The sequence below is a fragment of the Abramis brama genome (genome assembly GCF_963993115.1).
Source record: "Abramis brama genome assembly, chromosome: 2".
Classification (NCBI taxonomy): domain Eukaryota; kingdom Metazoa; phylum Chordata; class Actinopteri; order Cypriniformes; family Leuciscidae; genus Abramis; species Abramis brama.
The window spans coordinates 61,470,217-61,491,409 of record NC_139964.1 but is presented as its reverse complement, the minus strand read 5'-3'; the positions used below and the strand labels follow the sequence as shown (position 1 = coordinate 61,491,409).

Below are 21,193 nucleotides of genomic sequence, written 5' to 3'. Positions count from 1 at the left end.
GACAGAAGTGGTTGAAAGTGGACAAAAGTGACAGGTCCCTCGTCTTCTTGTGATCCGATCAACCAAAAATACCTTAACGCCAGGTGTAAACGGCCTAAATAATGACAGAATTTTCCATTTTTGGGTAACTGTTCCTTTGAGTTCAAAGAGAGGTGAACCTGACTAAAAATCTGTGTAATTTTTACTCCTGTTCATGAAACCTTTAAATTATGAAGGCAAATAGCTGGCGATTTTCAGTGTGTCTGTGTTTCATATCCTGTTAAGCACTCATACAAAATGATTCGTAATATAATACCACCAACAGCTGAACGTTTAAATAAATAATTAAATAAATAAAATAAAACTCTTTAAATTTCAGATTTTCATTGGAATTGAGTGCAGTAAAATGGACAAAAGCCTTTAAAGTGCCCCTATTATGCTATTTTAAAGGTTCCTAATTTTGTTTTTGGGGTCTCCTTCAATAGATTTACATGCATCCAAAATTAAAAAATCAGACGTAATTTTCAGACGGCCCAGTCTGTTGTGATTGGTCAACAGCTTACAGCACATGTCGGAAATGAAACGCCTATTACTGAATTTCAGCTTTGTAGGCTTCCTCAGCGCTTGCATAAACAGTGATACGAATGATGTAACAATGCCGTATCAATTCCAGCGTGAGTCCTCATCCTTTTGTGTAAGTGCATGCAAAGTGGATTCGCAGCGCTGAAAACAGCATCTTTTCGACATATCGACAACACAAACCAAACTCTTCCAGGCCTCAGCTATAACTACAGTGTTTAAGGGCGGGTCAGACGTTGTTCGTGAGCAACCAATGAAGACCATAGGGTGGCATTATGCAAATTTGTTACATTGTTACACATGTAAACGGAAGTGAGACTGGAATCGCAGACGACTCGTTTCGGCAGTTCAGAATCAAACCTTTCTTAAAGGAGACATTAATTTTTATTTGTCATGCACTTTGAGCTTTAAAACTTTGCAGACCTTTTACATTCACAAACAGCTCACACTGCATGAAAGGTATTATTCGAAAAAGCATATAGGGGCACTTTAAAACCCCATGCAAGTCTCAATATAGAGAATGAAACAGTGAGCTGTGACCTAACGCCTAAATTTTGTTGTTGTTGTTGCTGAAACCCTATTGTAGTCGAGTTGATTAAATAATTTAATATAATTAAAATATGAAATAATACATTTTTGAATTATATTTGAGTAAATCAAATTAAGCGTATTTTAATTTGAAAGAAAAATTTAAAACACAATCATAATGTGGTATGAGTCGAAACCCCCTAAACTTATCCTTTAAGCCATGAAATCTTTAAGCAAATCTTTCCCTGGACATTGTCATCAAGCACTTGTGGCATTTTCCAAAGACATTACACATCCAAAAACGCAACAAACTTGCACTAGACTAGAAGCATGGAGAATCGACACTGTGTACAGTAATACAAAATGTACTCATATTTCTGACAGAAATAAGAATATCTCCCCACTGGCAGTGGCAGAATTGGCAGAATAATCTTACATCAATTTAAAAAAACACTACAGAAATACCTTTAAACTGTAGTCAAGTAATTACTTTCCAGGATGAGTGTTTTTACAAATATCTGGCAGTGATTTTACATTTGCTCAGTATATACCTTTTAAAAAATTGTAAACCGTCATGTAATACGTCCATAGATTTTTACAGAAATGTTCATGTTCTGGATCCTTTATCAGTCTCAGGATTGCACACGGCTTCAGGTCCAAAATGACCCCTGCTGTCTGTAGTCTCACAAAGGCTAGTTGTAATTTCTGTGCTAGTTAAAGACCTATTAATAAGTGACAAGAGTTACATCAGTCAAACTGTTTGCTAGCAAAAACACAAGAGAAAAAAACAAACAATATTGTTTATGCTTTAGTAGAATTTTAGCACTTTAGTGACAAATATATATTCAAATGATTTGTGGTTAGGTGTATGCATAGGTGTGTCACCGGGCCGTACTGGTTGGTTGATTGAGAGGTGTGTACAGGTACTTCCAGATGGCATAGTAATGGATGCTTGCTCCCATTGCAACAAAGAGATGCCATATAGCGTGAGCAAAGGGCACTATTCCATCACTTTTAAAGAACACAATGCCCAACACATAACACCCGCCACCAAACAGCAGCTCACACAGACCTGACCTGTCTGCCTATAAGGAAAACAGACAGACATTTCATTTAATTCTAATTAGTCTGTCATGACATTTGCAACTGAAAGCATTCATTTTCTTACCATAGAGAGGATGACAAGGGCGGGAAAAACACCCATTGCTATGTAACAAATCAGCTCGACAACTTTAAACCTGTAACACAAAGGACACAAGAAACACCTGTAGCACAGAAAACGTACCAAAGTGAAAATGTAAGTAGAAATCAACACTTTGTCAAACACGTGCTCACCTTTCATGGAAAAAGAATACATAGGCAGTTCCTACAGTGGCCATCACCCAGACAACCCAACGCATGTGGGCAGCCCATGGACCAAGCTCCCGCAGCGTCAGCCTGCCATAAAGCCATTACATCCTTAATTAATGGTGCTTCGGACACCAACTATCTGTGAAAGTCTCACAGTTTGATTCCCAGGGAATATAAACACTAAATGTTAATTCAGAATGCACTGTAAATCCATCTGGATAAAATAAATGTAAAAGTACAATTGAGATTCATAACTCAAGGCTATGCAGCTGAGTCACAAATAGGAAAACAACTATACTCAAAGCAGTGAAAAGACTAATTCAGCATCTGACTTCTTTGTAAGTGATCAAAACAAGTACATTATTTTAATTACTACAACTAAACATGTCTGTTGAATAAAATGTGAATTGGACTGAGAATTGTTTTCAGTTGTATCAGTTTAACATACTTCAGAAAATGATCGCTATTTCTCAGAATACTTGTTTGACTTGAAATTAAATTTTAAATCAAGTCAATACAACTAAGTAACAAAATATTGCAAGTTTAAAGTCGGCATGAAATGGAAGTTGCGACCTTCTTTACCCTTGTGCATCAATAAGCCTTGGACGCCCAACACCCTGTCGCCGGTTTGTGGTTTGTTCCTCCTCGGAAATTTGTTGGTAAATTCTCACCACTGCTGACCGGGAGCAACCCACAAGCCTTGCCATTTCAGAGATACTCTGACCCAGTCACCTTGCCATTACAATTTCGACCTTGTCAAAGTCGCTCAGATCTTTATTCCTGCTCATTTCTCCTGCCTCCAACATGTTAATTACAGGAACTGATTGTTTGCTTACCATCTAATCTACCCAGACCTTAGTATGTAGTCTTATTAGAAGATGATCAACAATATTCTCTTCATCTGTGACTGGTCAAAATGTTTTGGGTCATCAGTGTATATCAGAGTGAAACAAGAGAAAATGTAGGTCCAGTAAATTCACGCCAGTAAACACGTCATCAGAGAAGATAAATCATATAATTTATAATAAATACTGGAATATTCCATAAAAAGATAAGAATAGATTTTTTTTTTGTGACTTTAAGCAACACATCCTTTTATAGAACTAATGGTGCTCCAAAATAAGGAACATTTTTCTGTGTTAACAGAATCTACGGCACCATCAGTATTTCTGCTAAAAACGGATCATTTCACACATCTTAGTGGAAACAAACTTAAAAGGATTGGCACATTTGAACCCTTGGTCTTCATGGCCACATTCACACAGCAACAGAATACAGATGTCAGGCCCTGTTTACACCTGGTATTAAGATGTGTTTTGCTTGACTGGAACACAAGTGGACAACGCTAAATACAGGTGTAAATGGGGTCTAAATTTTTTTTTAAATCTTGTCCACTTTCAACCACTTCCAGAGGTTGTTGAAAACTCATTTGACCAGATTGCTTTTGTAGTGTAGACGCCCATGTGGTCGAATGAACAGCCGCAAAAGACCGCTCACTCCCCGCCTAAATGCATAAACATTATGGGAAGCGCGCTAGCCAGACAGGATTTAAACTTAGTTGGCTAAAGACCCAAGTTTGGTTTTAAGACGAAAAACGTAACAAGCACAATGTTCTCTCACCATTCCTGATTTCTAACACACACTCACTGTGCGTTCAGGCATGGTCTTGCGGCTGTCAGAGCAGAAACGAAAGCTACCTACTGCTCTCCGTACGTTTTTCTGTTTTCCATGGTCATGTTCATATGTAAATTGTGTGAGCTAATTTCGTTCATTACATCGAAAGATCTGAAAAAGGCCATAAATTTACCCGCCTATAGACCCTCCCCTCAAAGATATCAGGACAGAAGTGGTTGAAAGTGGGCAAAAGAGATGTATTCAAATACCAGGTGTAAACGTGAATGTGTCTCCCTAGTCTACTTGTGATCCGATTGACCAAAACACACCTTAATACCAGGTGTAAACAGGGCCTCAGTCCTGTATTTGAGTCCTTAATACAGTTACGTTCACACACAGTGATTTACGGGAGTGACAACCGCATTCTACAACCCGCGCTGTGTGAACACAACCGGACTGGACAACTGCTCGGTCATGTCACAGTCCAAGAGAGCCGCTCTGCGCTGCACAAACGGGCATCTACCGTATGCTGCGGGTTTTCTTATGTGGTTTCGGTAACTTACAGCGACAGAAATATGAGCTTGCACTTCTAACTGTGTCAATTTATGAAAGCCAAACACAAAGCCATTAATCTCTAATGCAGACTTAAAACAAATTTTTTAAATTGATGCATAAACATTCACTCTGTACATGAGCTCACCATGGTGTGTAGGATGCAGCAATGAAGAAATAGATCACCATCCTGTCGCACATGTGGAAACAGTGTTCAACCGATCTAAAAAGTAAAGTAAAATATCACTTCTCAAGCACATGTGTAAATAAATATTAAGATGGATTATCAGTTAGGCCTGAAAGATTCTTCCAGCTACTCTAGCTTGAGTTCACAAAATGAAAACAAAATCACTTGTAACTCGCTAGATTAACATTCATGTTCAAGTGTCTGAATTCCCAGTACACAAACTGAACAATGTACTGCTCAAAAAGCTGATTTAGCTCATTTGAAAGTCTTACCGGAGATGACTCTTTTTCCAGGAGACAGTATGGAAAACTGTGGATATGATGAAAAGACTTGATAGTCCCGCCCCATAAAGCCATGCTGAAATCTCCTCCCAGTGGTCATCAGATAAGAGGTACAACAAAATCCCACCCACAATGCTGGGAATGATCCAGAGCTGAGAATAAAACATAATCACAAATTATTTAAATAAAACAATATGTGCAGACTGTAGACTCTTGGATCTCTCCTCTTCTCCATATACACTACATCACTGGGACTCATTATACAGGCACATGGTTTCTCCTATCATTGCTGATGACACACAGCTATTCTTTTCATTTCAACCAGACGGATCTCAGACTGCCTGGTGGATTGATGAAAGAACATTACCTACAACTCAACTTAGTGAAGACAGAGCTTCTTGTCTTCCCAGCCACCCCGTCAGTACAGCACAACTTTATTATCCAGCTAAGTTCAACAACAATAATCACATCAAGTTAGGCCAGGAATCTTGGCGTAATCTTTGATGACCAGCTGACCTTCAAAGACCACATTGCTACTACAGCATGATCATGTAAGTTTGCACAGAACAACACCAGGAAGATCAGGCTTTTCCTAACTGAGCATGCAACACAACTTCTCACCCAGGGCCTGTCATTTCTAGGCTGGAATACTGCAATGCTCTTCAGGCTGGAATTCCAACATGTGCAATCAAACCTCTACAAATGATCCAGAATGCAGCAGCTCAACTGGTTTTTAACAAGTCCACGTCACACCACTGTTTATCTCTCTGCACTGGCTTCCGGTTGTGGCTCGCATCAAGTTCACGACATTGGTGCTTGCCTACAGGACGGCCACGGGCTCCGCACCCTCCAACCTCCACTCTCTCTTACGAGTGACGTGCCCTCAAGGAGCTTCCGGTCTGTAAGTGAACATTGCATGGTACCATCACAGAGAAGCACACAATTAATCTCAAGAAAGTTGTTGTTCACTGTTCCTTGCTATTCATTAGAAAGCCACATTTCTAGCATCTGTAAAACATTTTTCCATCTTAAAAATATATCTAAATTACGACATATGTTCTCAATAACAAAGCAGTAAATTTAGTTCAGTGTTCATGGCCTCAAGGCTAGATTATTGTAATGGTCTACTGGGTGGTTGCCCTGCACACTTAATAAACAAACTCTGGTCCAAAATGGACTAGAGTTCTTACTAGAACCAGGAAGTATAACCATATTAGCCCGGTTCTGTCAACAATGCATTGGCTGGCTCCCTATTAAACACTGCATATTACATTTTAAAATCTTGCTAATTACTTACAAAGTACTAAATGGTTTAGCTCCTCAGTACTTTAGTCGGATCTTAACGCATTAGAGTCCTTCACGTCTATTGCGATCTCAAAATTCTGGCCACCTGATAATACCTACAATATCAAAATCAACGGCAGGAGTTAGATCTTTTTCTTATACCACCCAAACTCTGGAATAGTCTTCCTAGCATTGTTCGGGAAGCAAACACACTCTATCAGTTTAAAACTAGACTAAAAACACGTCTCTTTAACCTGGCATACATATAACACATTATCAATTTCTATTCTATTTCTATACAAATCAGTTAAAAGATTTTTAGGCTGCATAAATTAGGTAAACCCGAAACGGGAACATTTTCTATAACACCCGATGTACTTGTTACATCGTAAGAATGGCAATTATGCTAATATTAGTCTGTTTGTCTCATCCTTATCCCAAAGTTACCGTAGTCAGCTGGATCCGGTCCATATCCAGATCAGATGGTAGACCTGCACCTAGACACGACCAAAATGCAGCCCTGAATGTCAGCAGAGACCGTGTCTACTAGACAATCCCCTGTGAAGGCCTCATCGACATGACAGCCATCGGCACAGATCCTCAGCAAAGACCACAAGAACCAGACAGGTCCTCCGCACAGACCCTATGGCCAGCTTTGGCTCCATATCGGCGTGATGAATCCGATCTTCAAGCAAAAGGAACGGGATGAATATTTGAATGCTACCGATCCCGATCTGAATTCTGACTTGTGATTCAGCCTGAATCATAATCACACCGTGTTCGTTCATTGGCCAGAGGAGAACTGGCCCCCCAACTGGTTTCTCCCAAGTTTTTTTCTCCATTCTGTCACCTAATGGAGTTTGGGTTCCTTGCCACTGTCGCCTATGGCTTGCTTAGTTGGGGACACTTAATATTCAACAATATTATTGATCTGACTGTACTGACGCTGTTGGATGAGAACTGAACTGAGCTGGATGATGACATAATTTTTTGAAGAACTGCTTTATAGATTAAATTAACTAATTTATTAATTGATGATCTTTACAACAGAACTAAATCAACACTGAACTGACTTCAGCAGAACAACAACCAAAATGCATTATTTTCCTGTTATCACTTTAAAGCTGCTTTGAACAATCTACAGTATATTGTATAAAGGGCTATATACAGTGAGGAAAATAAGTATTTGAACACCCTGCTATTTTGCAAGTTCTCCCACTTGGAAATCATGGAGGGGTCTGAAATTGTCATCGTAGGTGCATGTCCACTGTGAGATACATAATCTAAAAAAAAAAATCCAGAAATCACAATGTATGATTTTTTAACTATTTATTTGTATGATACAGCTGCAAATAAGTATTTGAACACCTGTCTATCAGCTAGAATTCTGACTCTCAAAGACCTGTTAGTCTGCCTTTAAAATGTCCACCTCCACTCCATTTATTATCCTAAATTAGATGCACCTGTTTGAGGTCGTTAGCTGCATAAAGACACCTGTCCACCCCATACAATCAGTAAGAATCCAACTACTAACATGGCCAAGACCAAAGAGCTGTCCAAAGACACTAGAGACAAAATTGTACACCTCCACAAGGCTGGAAAGGGCTACGGGGAAATTGCCAAGCAGCTTGGTGAAAAAAGGTGCACTGTTGGAGCAATCATTAGAAAATGGAAGAAGCTAAACATGACTGTCAATCTCCCTCGGACTGGGGCTCCATGCAAGATCTCACCTCGTGGGGTCTCAATGATCCTAAGAAAGGTGAGAAATCAGCCCAGAACTACACGGGAGGAGCTGGTCAATGACCTGAAAAGAGCTGGGACCACCGTTTCCAAGGTTACTGTTGGTAATACACTAAGACGTCATGGTTTGAAATCATGCATGGCACGGAAGGTTCCCCTGCTTAAACCAGCACATGTCAAGGCCCGTCTTAAGTTTGCCAATGACCATTTGGATGATCCAGAGGAGTCATGGGAGAAAGTCATGTGGTCAGATGAGACCAAAATAGAACTTTTTGGTCATAATTCCACTAAACGTGTTTGGAGGAAGAAGAATGATGAGTACCATCCCAAGAACATCATCCCTACTGTGAAGCATGGGGGTGGTAGCATCATGCTTTGGGGGTGTTTTTCTGCACATGGGACAGGGCGACTGCACTGTATTAAGGAGAGGATGACCGGGGCCATGTATTGCGAGATTTTGGGGAACAACCTCCTTCCCTCAGTTAGAGCATTGAAGATGGGTCGAGGCTGGGTCTTCCAACATGACAATGACCCGAAGCACACAGCCAGGATAACCAAGGAGTGGCTCTGTAAGAAGCATATCAAGGTTCTGGCGTGGCCTAGCCAGTCTCCAGACCTAAACCCAATAGAGAATCTTTGGAGGGGGCTCAAACTCCGTGTTTCTCAGCGACAGCCCAGAAACCTGACTGATCTAGAGAAGATCTGTGTGGAGGAGTGGGCCAAAATCCCTCCTGCAGTGTGTGCAAACCTGGTGAAAAACTACAGGAAACGTTTGACCTCTGTAATTGCAAACAAAGGCTACTGTACCAAATATTAACATTGATTTTCTCAGGTGTTCAAATACTTATTTGCAGCTGTATCATACAAATAAATAGTTAAAAAATCATACATTGTGATTTCTGGATTTTTTTTTTTAGATTATGTCTCTCACAGTGGACATGCACCTACGATGACAATTTCAGACCCCTCCATGATTTCTAAGTGGGAGAACTTGCAAAATAGCAGGGTGTTCAAATACTTATTTTCCTCACTGTAAATAAAAGTGACTTGACTTCACTTGACAGCCAAATTCCTGACAATTGTCAAGAAACAGCTGAAAACTCATCTCTTCCATGAGCACTTCACGAGTTCACCCTCCCTCATATCCCCCATTCCTGGTTGGGATAGAAAATATTTAAGATTGAGGAGTTGAGGTGGTGAAGGGATGCTGGAAAACTGTCATGGGATAGAGGTAGGTTGGCTATATACTGTATATATGCCTCCTCTAATGCTAATTAGGTTGATTATCTGAATGTGCTCCACCTGAACTTTGTTAATAAAACATAATTTAAAGGTGCAGTAAGTGATTTCTGAAAAAATGCTGTTGATATTTGAAATCACCAAAACAAGCACGCCCCTACCCAAAAGATTCACACCCCTATCTTGATAGCTCCACCCCTAAATTCACAAACACAATGCAACACAGGCACTTCCACCATCATGAGTGTATACGCCCCTTACTCCTGATTAGCTGCAAGTGTGTTTTGGTGCTAGGTCCGTTCCACTTCCAACAGCGTTTCTCAGAAATCGATTACTGCACTATTACAGGGATTACTTAATCCCTCCCTATTCTATTTTATTATTATTCTAAACACACAACTCACCGCATGTGTGGCACAGTTAGCAGCGTGTTCATATTCTGTTGGCTGATATCTCTTATTAGATGGTACACGATTGTTCATAAATCTAAAAGCAAAAAGAAAGAGTTAGAAAATGCAGGATCAGGTAAAGCTAATTACTTATAAACTGAAAAAGAAATGCATAACATACTATTACCTACCTGCTTACCTAAAGCTACGGTAATTATGCTCTTGACATTTGAGTTTGAATGTTGTTTAATAAAGTTAATTATTTTAAACTGGTGGTTTCTACAAAATGTTTTGATTAAATAAACAATTCCGTAACTCAACATATAGGCTACTGTTACTGTTATAGTCAGTAAAATACACCACAAATGTCACCACACATTTCACTCACTCCTATACAGACTTGTTGAACAGAATGAAAATAAAAATGTGCCCTTTTCAATGAAATTTCAATACAACTTTGCCTCAATAAACTCCTAATTACTGCTTATTAATAGTTATTGGGTATGATTAAGGGATGTAGAATATGGTTATGCAGAATAAGGCATTAATATGTGCTTTATAAGTTCTAATAAACAGCCAATATCCTAGTAATATCCTAGCCTCATGCTAATGACCCTAAACAAAAGTGTTACCATTTTTTGATCAAATGCATTATTGCATTGTTTTATTATATTGCTGATGAGTTAATCACCATATAGGTCAAATTATCATGTGACTGATAATAACTTTTGCAGTTGGCTGGCAGTGGATGGTAACCATGGAGATCCACAGCAGAGGAGTCTTTCATCCTTACACACATCCCTGCACAGTGCTGATGTCACTGTTGGCATGGAAACATGAGACTGTGACGGAAAAGGAATGAGGCTGTGTGTGGTTTCTTTTCTTCTTCTTTTCTACCACAGTGACACTTTGAATTCAAGACTACTAGTTTATGTGTTTTGCTGCCAAACAGAGAAACTTAGAAATGTGATGCAGAGAAATACATTATGTGCCAATTCAGTAGTAATTTGGTATAAATTGCAGCACATTACTTGGAATGATGATAAGATTATTACATAATTTTCCTAAATGTTTATGTTCAGAGGAGTTGAATTCAAAAATGAGATTGATGGAGCAGATATTTGCAAGAACAAAAAGCAATAAGAACAGGTTTGTTTGACCACACAGCAGCCTCATGATGGTCAATAAAGACTTAAATAAGCAATATGAAATCAGGTCAAACAAAACTGATTTGACTTGCTAAGTTATGGTTGTAGCTATGGTTGTTTCTTAATGACCACATCTAGTTCAAGGCATATAACCCACATCTGTCCTAATTTCTATTGTTAGTAACCCAAATAGCATGGCCTAAATTTGTTCTAGTATTCATTACAATGGTCAACACTTACAAAAACTCATGCACCCCACAAAGAAGAAAAATAAATCCTGTTGATAATCTCTTACAGTGATGTTGGCTCATTATTTTGTTTAAAATACTGAAGAAACTATTGTAACAAAACATGTCATTTTCATAAAAGGATCCAAATATATACTATATTTTAAAAATGCCATTGATATCATGGTCCTCTGCTGTTTATGCCACAGTGAAATTTTAGACAAAAGTTTCTGATATATAAATACTATTTTTTTAAAGAAAATACTATTTGGACTACTTTTTTTCAAGAATTTCAGCCTTTTAATTTTTTTCTTGTTTATAATTTCTGGAGAGTGATACTGTAAGCCCCATAAAATAATAATAATAATAATAATAAAAAACAATTTAAGAAATTAAGAAATTTAAATCATGTTCCTGGTATTATTTAATCATTTAATAGATTTTGGAGGGAAATGAAAGTTACGTCATGAAGCCATAAACAATATAGAGCCTAACTACTTGAAACCATACGGTAAGAGCCAGTCCAGCATCACTCAAAATGTGTTCTCTTCCCATTAGCACTTGCTATCAGCACATCCTCACGAAGCCACGGACAATGAACCGAACAGATCCAGATGTCAACTGTTCGTACACGGCAATTCATCCCCGAGAGCTCAGTCTTACATGCTCACGGTTTACGTTTACAGTCAAATCTGAAAAATGGTCACAGTTCTACGCAAATATAGTATTAAAACACCGTATTTTTCTACCACTCCCATAAACATCAGTCAGGCAGCAGGCAAATCTGTCCAGGGAAAATCGAACACTCGTTTATAGGAAATACCGTCATTTTAACAGTACAACGTAACTTTCAAGAATCGACATGAACAGCTTTAAAGATAAACATTTATATTACCCACGTAAACGAGTAACGTTTAGCTTTTCTTTGTGGCGCGTGGGTGTCACATCACAAAAGACAGCTAGACAGAAAAACGACAGCATTGACAATACCCTTCTCTCTCTATTCAGAACAGTCGCTAATTTAATCATATTTCTCTATTTTCTTTCATCTCCAGCGTCGCCACATTTAACGTTACTCACCTTATAAGTTTCATTTAAACGCGTGAAATCCAACAGTTGCGCGAGTCTAGATAAAAACGTCGTAGATTCAGTTCAGAGCTCGTCACTCAGCGACTCTAATGTATTAACGACCTCTCTCTGAAACATCATTCGGGTGTTGAACTACACAACGAGGCGATCATTATGAGCAATAATCCGGAAGTAGAGAGCATGTAACGGTCTCAGGAACCCGGTCTTCCTGTCATCAGAAATGCCTAGACTGGATCAGTATAGGATGGTGGTTTATTCGATGTATCGTCCATCAGATCATCTAGATCACTCAAGGTATTGGACATATGCCATATTAGGTTCAAACATTTCTCAGTTTCATGACGGCATTAGACCTCAATTGATCCTTTTTATTATGGTGTCCTAAACTTGAGCTTATAGAAACTGCTTTTTTTATTATTTTTTATTATAGAAATACAAAGGGGTTAAAAAGGGAAAGAAAAAAGGTCAAGGTTTTGTTTAAACTTTTATTTAAACAAACAAATGCATCCAAACATGTAATTTGAAATGTATAATTGTACATTTAGGGTTTCAAAAATGCATTAATTTCCAGTGACATCCACGCATAAACAGGAGATCGGATTCCAAACTGTATGCCACCAGATGATTTCTTGGTCCTCACACCTGCAAATAAAAAGTAGGATGTAAAGCTGCATCATATCTAAGCGTACACTGAGCTGGCCATGCCTTGCAGCCTCAACCAGTCCGGAGAGATGCATATGGAGTTAAACAGCTCAGGGAGAGTTTACAATCAGACCCATTAACCATAGATCAGTCAAAAAAAAAAAAAAAAAAGTGAAATGGTCTCACCTCACACCACCACGTTCTTGCAGTCAGGAGGTTCAACATTCTAACCATCAGTGAAAGCTGATGGGAAAAATAAAGCAATCTCAGTAGCTGAAATGCCATACATTAAATGCAAACCAACACAACTTACAAAAGTAAGAGTTCCACACTTTGACCAATAGATTTATTACTTTTGTAGCCACGCGCTTACCAGATATAGATTTAATTTATAGGATTGTGGCTTATTGCCAAAAATATTAGGTCCCAATCTTTAGGTCCTCAAAAGTTATAGAACCATAATGGTAAAAGCACTTTAAATTTTAACAAGGAATCTCAAACTGATTAAGCTTTGAAAGGTCTTTAAAAGCCTACAAGTTACTCACAGAATAGCATCTTGCCCACCAAACATTCATTACAAAAGGCATAAAAATAATGACCAAAAAACAACAAAAAACTAAAGCATGACTGTGGGAACCCTAAAATTAGTCACATGCAAGAGCCTCAGACTAGATTGTATAATCAGCTGCTGAATACAGCGTTCATACGAGGTGTCAGAAAAGTAATTGAAGTCATCAGCGGCTCAACAATTTATTCAAAAAACAGGGTATACCAGAGTCCATTGTCTAAGGTTCACTTACCACCATCTCTAGATCACATTCATGGCGTTTTAGAATCAATCAAGCACAGATGTTCTACTCGTTCAAAGGCCAATGGCGAACATCATCCAAGGCCACATGTTTCTGTTCTCCCAAAATGATTCAGACTGGAGACAAAAATAAAAAATAAAGAGATTTGGGGGTTTAATGCAATTTACACACAATAAAGTTTCTTGCAGAATAGTATCCTTCACACAAAATTGACTATAAATGCATTAAAAAACACTAGTGCATGAACGTGGGAAACCTAAAATAAGTCACATTTATTAGGCTAAGCAAGAGCCTCAGACTAGATTTTGTAATCAGCTGCTGAATACAGCATTCATACGAGGTGTCAGAAAAGAAATAGAAGTCATCAGTGGCTCAATCATTTTATTCAAAAACATTGCATATCAGAATCCATTGTGGTTCACTTACCGCCATCTCTTGATCGCATTCATCGCGATTTAGAATTGATACATCAAGTGCAGATGTTCTCGTTCAAACGCTAATGGCGAACATCATCCAAGGCCACGTGTTTCTGTTCTCCCACCATGATTCAGACTGGAGACTCTACAACAGGGAAACAAAGATAGGTTCATATGCGGTTCCCGTGTAAACCCATTCAAGCCCTCAAAGGAAAACCTGGGGGGAGATGTAGGTGTGTAAATGTAAATTACACGCATTAAAGTAATCGGAAACGTTGATAGTGTCACTCCAATCATAACTGCATATAAAGGTGGGTCTTAAGCTAATATCGTAATCTTACGCTAGCATTGGGGTTCTGAAAATAAAATAAAATAAAAAAAACAATACTTACACGCTTGCAAACACAAAGCGGGTTTCTATTGAAACCGCACATGTTGCACCCCAGCGTCTTGATCACACAAAAGTTGTTTGAGAAAAGAGAGAGGACGAGTGTTGTACCACGGCTTTTATATACGCTCTTCTTTGTGACATCCACCAGCGTATTCAAGTGTTTGAAGCTCAAACGTGCCCTCTGCTGGTTGGTCTGGCTCTTTGCATAAAAATACAGATGGACCCCAAAAGAAAGTAGGCACACAGACTACCAATCAGTGCCCCTGTCCCTTTTGTGCCCCTCTCTGATAAATGTAAATAATAATAAATATTAAATAAATATTATAATAAATAACAATACACTTTGTTCCATAAAACAAGATTAGAATACAAGCCAGGCTTATTTTGGTTAGTCAGACTTATTGTCGGTGGATTCTGTTTCATAAAGCAAACTTAAAATAGTTCAAACTCAGTTACCCTGGCAACTTATGCTGTGAAACTAGCCTGGGGTGCGTTTCCCGAAAGCATCGTTAGCCAACTATGGTCGCAAGTTCCCTCGTTACCAATAGAGTTCAATGGACATTGCAATGAACTTGCGACCATAGTTGGCCAACGATGCTTTCGGGAAACGCACCCCTGGTCCAGGGCAGGCTAACTGTCAAGCTAAGCCTCAGTTGTTACACAGATCCTCTAACACTGACCGACAAGAACACAATGATATTACCACTGACACTCTCTCATACCATTATTGGACTTTATTAACCACTATTATTCCAAAAATAAATACAGTATACAGAAAATCAACTTAAATAAGGCTACAATGATAAATTAGACAATATAGACCTATATATATATATATATATATATATATATATATATATATATATATATAGGCCTAAATACAATATATATACTACAGGTTTTCTTTTTTTACTGGCTGAATGTTTTGTGCCCAAGATTTAATTAGATTGTTTTAAAGATTTATGAATACATTTCTCTCTGGTTGTGTTTATGATTAGAAGAACATTAGAACACAATCTAAAAAAAAGCTTTGTAATGTGTAATGCAGAAGTTAAAATCACAAAATTTAAAATAAATAATTAAAAAAGCACCGTATAAATTTTAACTGGTAAGATGAATCTGAGCTTAGTAATTGACAGTATATTAGCCTACATTTGTCCAATAGTCCCTTTACAGTTATTGCTATCATAAAAATACACTTGTAGGTTTAAAATTCTAAATAAGGCACATCTAATGTCCAAATAACAAATATTTTAGCATATATATAATGTACTTTATTATGTCTTTCAATTCAAACACATTTAACACAATTATACAAATTGACAATTCATCAATACATCATATTTTCCCCCAATAAATATTCCTTATTTTTCCTTCTACTTTTTTTCTTTTGTGATAATACCCATCAACACATAGCCTAAAAAACACAGGATTATAACAATAACCAAAAAGTACATAGTTAGACAATTTTACATATGATTTAAGGGGTAAAAGACAAAAAACAATAAATAAATATTAATAAAAATTTAACATTCACATATTTATATCAAACTCTTATAATGACACATAATTCCTAATAGTTGTTCAAGTAATATTATTTGAATATCAAATATTCAATATTAAATAAGTAAATAAATAAAATAACAAATAACTAGAAATAAAAGGGAGGGAGGGTTATATAAAAATGTAGTTAATGTAGGCTAATATATATTCCTTTATTTTATGGAATATTCTTTGATTTTAGAGTTGCACATATCTTTTCAAAATGTATACATTTGCTCTTAATTTCATGTTATCCTGTCCATAATGTACTTTAGAAACTGAATCTACTCATTTAAAACTGGGGATTCTTGCTTTCTCCAAAAAATTATTGCATTAAAAGCTGTAATTCTCAGCATTCTAAATAAGTATACATCATCTTTATTAAGTAGCATAGGTCCTATACCCAAAACATTATTTTGCATCTTTATATATTTAGTTTCTTTAAAAAAATCTTCCCTGAATTAGGCTACTTCTGTTCACTGAAGTACTTCTGTTCGCTAGAAGTTCACTGCAACTTATCCAACATCCTAAAGATAAATTATTATGATTAGAAGATATTTCTAGTGTTATAAAATATCGCATATTAATTTTCCAAGCAAAATGTATATTTTAGTCAGAATTATTGCGCTCCTATTTGGCGCGCATGCGCGCAGCAGCGCTCGTTCAATATGAAGATTAGCAGCAAAATGGATACATTTGCATGACTTTCTAACATTTACAGATGGAGAATATAACTGTAAAATGTAAGTTTTGCACTGAGGAAAAAAAAAAAAACATGTCACAAACGCATAAAATAGCACCAAATATACGCTGTTTGATGGTGGATCGATTTGATCCATGATCGACCTCTAGGGCTGCTTCAGAAACGCGTGCACACGCAATTATCTAGACTTGATAAACCTGGATCAAATTAGTGAGATTGCGTTAACTTCAATTACCTTTTATGGAACCACTTTAGCCCCAACTAAGCTTCTTTTATGGAACAACCCTCTGCACTTATACACCATTTCCACTAACAATAATAATACACATTTTTTTTACATTTTTTATTTTTTTGGCGAAAGCATTTGGCGGAGGTGAAGTGGTAGTAGGCGGAGTTTCCTTTGCCAATGCCGGCCCAAGCCTCTTGGGGGCCATAAGCAGAATTTGATTTGGGGGGCCCCCCTCCCACCACGCAGAGTCACCTGTGCTAGAAGATTATTGACACAAATGTCACGCTATAATGTTATAGCGAATATTATAAATTAATACAATGAGGTTATGTATTAATACAAAATAATAATAAAAAACGATACTTAAAATACTTCACTCTTTTATTAAAACTTCTGAATACAAATTGTCACAAAATATATTAAATAAATTATTTGCAAATGTGCATTAAATGTGCAATCTTTTAAATAAAACCAAAATAGACAAACATTAATATAATCAAAAATAGAATGTTACAAAAAAAGATACTTAAATAATGAAAGCAAACATAAGAACAGCAAGGGTTCAACAATGACAATTGTACAACAGTGACCTCAAAATCGTTCCTTCCTAGCTTTTCTGGAGGCAAAGTCACTGACTGAATGTGTCATGTCATATTAACAGGCTATGTAACCATTTGCCATCAAGAAAAACCTCACCTACTGTATCAGCTGAGGAGGCTCTGACACTCGATGAAACATTAGGCAGGTAGAGTTGGTTGTGCTCCAAAGTACTTAAACAGTGTTCCTGGAAAAAATAGCATTGCATAAGTGCATAGTTGATCGAGCAGAATGAGTTTATTTTGCCATCATTACTTACACAAGCAATTCCACACCATACCTAACAATTCATATTGGCAAATGAGGCATAATTGCAGTAACGTTATGGTGAAAACTTAACATGGTGATCTACTGCAGCCTATAAATATGAGGATAGCACTGCTAAGTCACTCGACTAGGTAAAGTTGGTTTTATATTCGCACATTCGCACTTTTTTGCTTAAAAACGGTCTCAATAACAAGCGCAATAAAGCACATTTTTGCTAAATAAAAACATCTACATGATCTTTAGGACAAAGATGGTGAACTACAACACTCTCCACAATCGATCAAAATGGGCAAATATTGTTTTAATGGCATACATGTTCACTAAACATTCAATGTGTGTGTTAAAGAAGATTAGGGACCGTCTAAAAAGTTCTATTTTTTTCCATTGTGTGCAAACAGACAACTACATTTTTGCAAAGTACAGATGTACCAGCAAATCTCTCTCAAATTATGTGTTCTAATGCTATTGATTGTACTTTAGCAACAATAAAAAGTGCATTATAATGATTGCATTTAGGAAACCTGCCTCACTGTACATAATGTACATAAATATTTTTAGAATAAAATTACATTAATTCACCAAAGGGATTTTTTACTATCCGAAGGTTGTAGCATGTTCCTAGTGACCACACTGACTTACTACAGGTGAAATTTTGACAAAAAGTCCCTTACTGTACGTACAGTTGACAAATATGTTTTTTAAAAAATGACTGTAATTCACCCTAAGTATTTTTTCGTGTTCCAAAGGGTGTAGTGCTTTCCTAGTGACCAGACTGACTTACTACAGGTGAAATTTTGACAATACCTCCCTTACTGTACAATTATCAAACATGTTTATGTACTGAGCATATTATTACATATGTTTATGAAATAAACTGTAAATCACCTATAGTGGTTTTTTTTTATATCCCAAAGGTTGTAGTACTTTCCTAGTGAAAGCACTGACTTACTACAGGTGAAATTTTGACAAAAAGTCCCTTACTTTACGTACAGTTGACAAATATGTTTTTTTTTAAATTACTGTAATTCACCCTAAGTATTTTTTTGTGTTCCAAAGGCTGTAGTGTTTTCCTACGGACCAGACTGACTTACTCCAGGTGAAATTTTGACAAAAAGTCCCCTACTGTACGTACAGTTGACAAATATGTTTTTTTTTAAATTACTGTAATTCACCCTAAGTATTTTTTCGTGTTCCAAAGGGTGTAGTGATTTCCTACGGACCAGACTGACTTACTACAGGTGAAATTTTGACAATACCTTCCTTACTGTACAATTATCAAACATGTTTATGTACTGAGCATATTATTACATATTATTACATATGTTTATGAAATAAACTGTAAATCACCTATAGTGGGGTTTTTTTATATCCCAAAGGTTGTAGTACTTTCCTAGTGACCAAACTGACTTACTACAGGTGAAATTTTGACAATACCTAATAATACTGTTTTACATAATAATATAATACTGTAATTTTTTTTGTTTGTTTGTTTAAGGTTGTAGTACATTAATAGGGGCTACATTATTATTAACAGTAGTGACTGAACCTGGTGCAGCAAATCTGACAGATAATGAACAGCAAGATCATGGAGGCATTCAAGATACTGTATAGTGCACTGTTTTATTTCTATTATCTTTCTAATTGTTCATGGAATACCACTGGGATTATACATAAAAGTTGTAATTAATTCCTTGTGGTTAGAGTAATATTTCAATTTCACCTCTTCAAAATTTTGCTGTTGTTGATCCTCTCTTGGTTTAAGTTGTTCTTATATTATCATAAACCCTTTAACTGATTGTTTTGTCAAGTTTTTTTTACTTTATATTTTCATTTAGTGAAGTGACGCAAAAGTTTAAGTAAAACAAATGTGTGTGTTTGAATACAATTTTTTCAAATGTTTTCAGTGAGGACTACTTTGGGTAAACAAAAATATTTAAGCAATTGAACATGTTATTTAATATTTATTCATTGCATTATGCAATTGGTTAACACACATAACTATAACTGTTAGTGGTTTGTTACATAATTAATTCTTGTCACGTTTACCAATGTGAACAGTGCCAAAGATGGTACCCAATGTATGCTGCATTGAACTATCACCAGACAAGCTACCTGGAAAAGATGCCCAATGGTTGTGCTCACTGTGTACCTTAAACATTGGAACGTCATTAAAGAATATCTGCTGAAACTTCTGCTTTATTGTCCTTGTTTCAATATGGATTACCACTGTATATCTGTATTTTGGGACTTACAGTTAATGTTTTGAGAAGACTCTCCTCCTCACCAAATCCAATCTTGAAGAAACTGTGTGTGTGTTAGTATTCTTGGTTACAGGTTAAGGAACAAGTGGAAATATAGCTGCAAGCAGCGATACGGGGCCAAGCCCCTGAAGCAGCAGCAAGAGCAGGAATAGTAAAAACAGCAGAAATTGAAAAAAAAGAGCTGGTTTAGAAGTATAGGTGAAAATGAACTCAAAATGAACAGAAGTTCAGATGAGAATGAACATAGAATGAACAAGACATACGTTAAGAGGAAGAAAGATTAGTACAACGTTGAATAATAAAGGAATCGACATGACACAACATTACACACAATTTTTTAAAATCATGCCACATGGGGCTCAAACCCATTATCTCTGGGTCAGATACCTGTCACTCATATCATTGCACCACTGGGAAGTTGTGTTTTTGGCAAGATGAAGAAGGTCCAATAGTTCAAGTGAGAAGCAATTCAAAATGAATAATTTTTGTATAAATGCTGCATGTTGTATTTATCGAGTTCGTTCACATATAGGCACCATGTCTGGAACAGAAGCAACTTTTCCACCACTTAAGGCCACAATACCTCTTGCGATCTGGGAATGTGCCACACAGCATTCAAACCCACAACCGGAATGGTTCATGGTTCATGCTAACCAATTAGCATGCTAAGCTAAATACCATAAGGCAACAAATACAGGTCAAATTTGGAGAAAAATATATCGGGAACGGTAGCAAAAATAAAAAATCTGTTCAGTCACTTCTGTGTGGCTCGGTCCAAAGATCATCTGAGCCAATTTTCGTAAAAATTGAACAAAATTTGAATGAGGAGTAGCACAAAAAATTGAACACTGTACTTTTCAAAATGGCCACTACTGTAATGGGCAGAGTCTTATTGTAAGATGTTGATTGTGATTACCATAATGAGTGGAATCAGGTGTACTAAGTTTCATTTTACATCTATTTACATTCACATCTACATCAAAGGGTTCAAAAGCTATAACCCTTTTAATGTTGCATTTTTGAACTGGTGGTGGCGCTATAGAGTTGGTCCTACAGACTCAAAAATTGGTCCAATTACTATTCATTACAATCACTACAAGTGTGGATGGTCACGGCGTGCCTAAATTCAGGGTCCGAATGTCAGCCGCAT

General features: G+C 37.0%; 1 protein-coding gene and 1 long non-coding RNA gene across 3 annotated transcripts; both read right to left on the bottom strand.

Moving 5' to 3' along the window:
• Positions 1-1,207: 1,207 nt before the first annotated feature.
• LOC311078438 (monocyte to macrophage differentiation factor 2) lies at positions 1,208-12,338 on the bottom strand. Of its 2 annotated transcripts, XM_084107230.1 has the most exons (8): positions 12,178-12,338; positions 9,738-9,819; positions 5,062-5,222; positions 4,751-4,825; positions 2,422-2,523; positions 2,255-2,324; positions 1,982-2,171; positions 1,208-1,808 (listed from the first exon to the last, which is right to left on the bottom strand). In XM_084107230.1, the coding sequence occupies exons 1-8, from the start codon at positions 12,189-12,191 to the stop codon at positions 1,801-1,803; spliced, it is 702 nt and encodes a 233-aa protein (XP_083963356.1). In that variant the 5' UTR covers positions 12,192-12,338; the 3' UTR covers positions 1,208-1,800. The 2 variants fall into 2 exon arrangements, with proteins under 2 accessions (XP_083963356.1, XP_083963355.1); XM_084107229.1 differs by lacking the exon at positions 1,208-1,808 and having other exon boundaries at positions 1,825-2,171.
• Positions 12,339-12,651: 313 nt separating this feature from the next.
• LOC311078383 lies at positions 12,652-14,580 on the bottom strand. Its single transcript, XR_014605149.1, has 5 exons — positions 14,446-14,580; positions 14,064-14,198; positions 13,629-13,753; positions 13,015-13,071; positions 12,652-12,828 (listed from the first exon to the last, which is right to left on the bottom strand). It is a non-coding gene; the product is annotated as an uncharacterized lncRNA (long non-coding RNA).
• Positions 14,581-21,193: the final 6,613 nt, after the last annotated feature.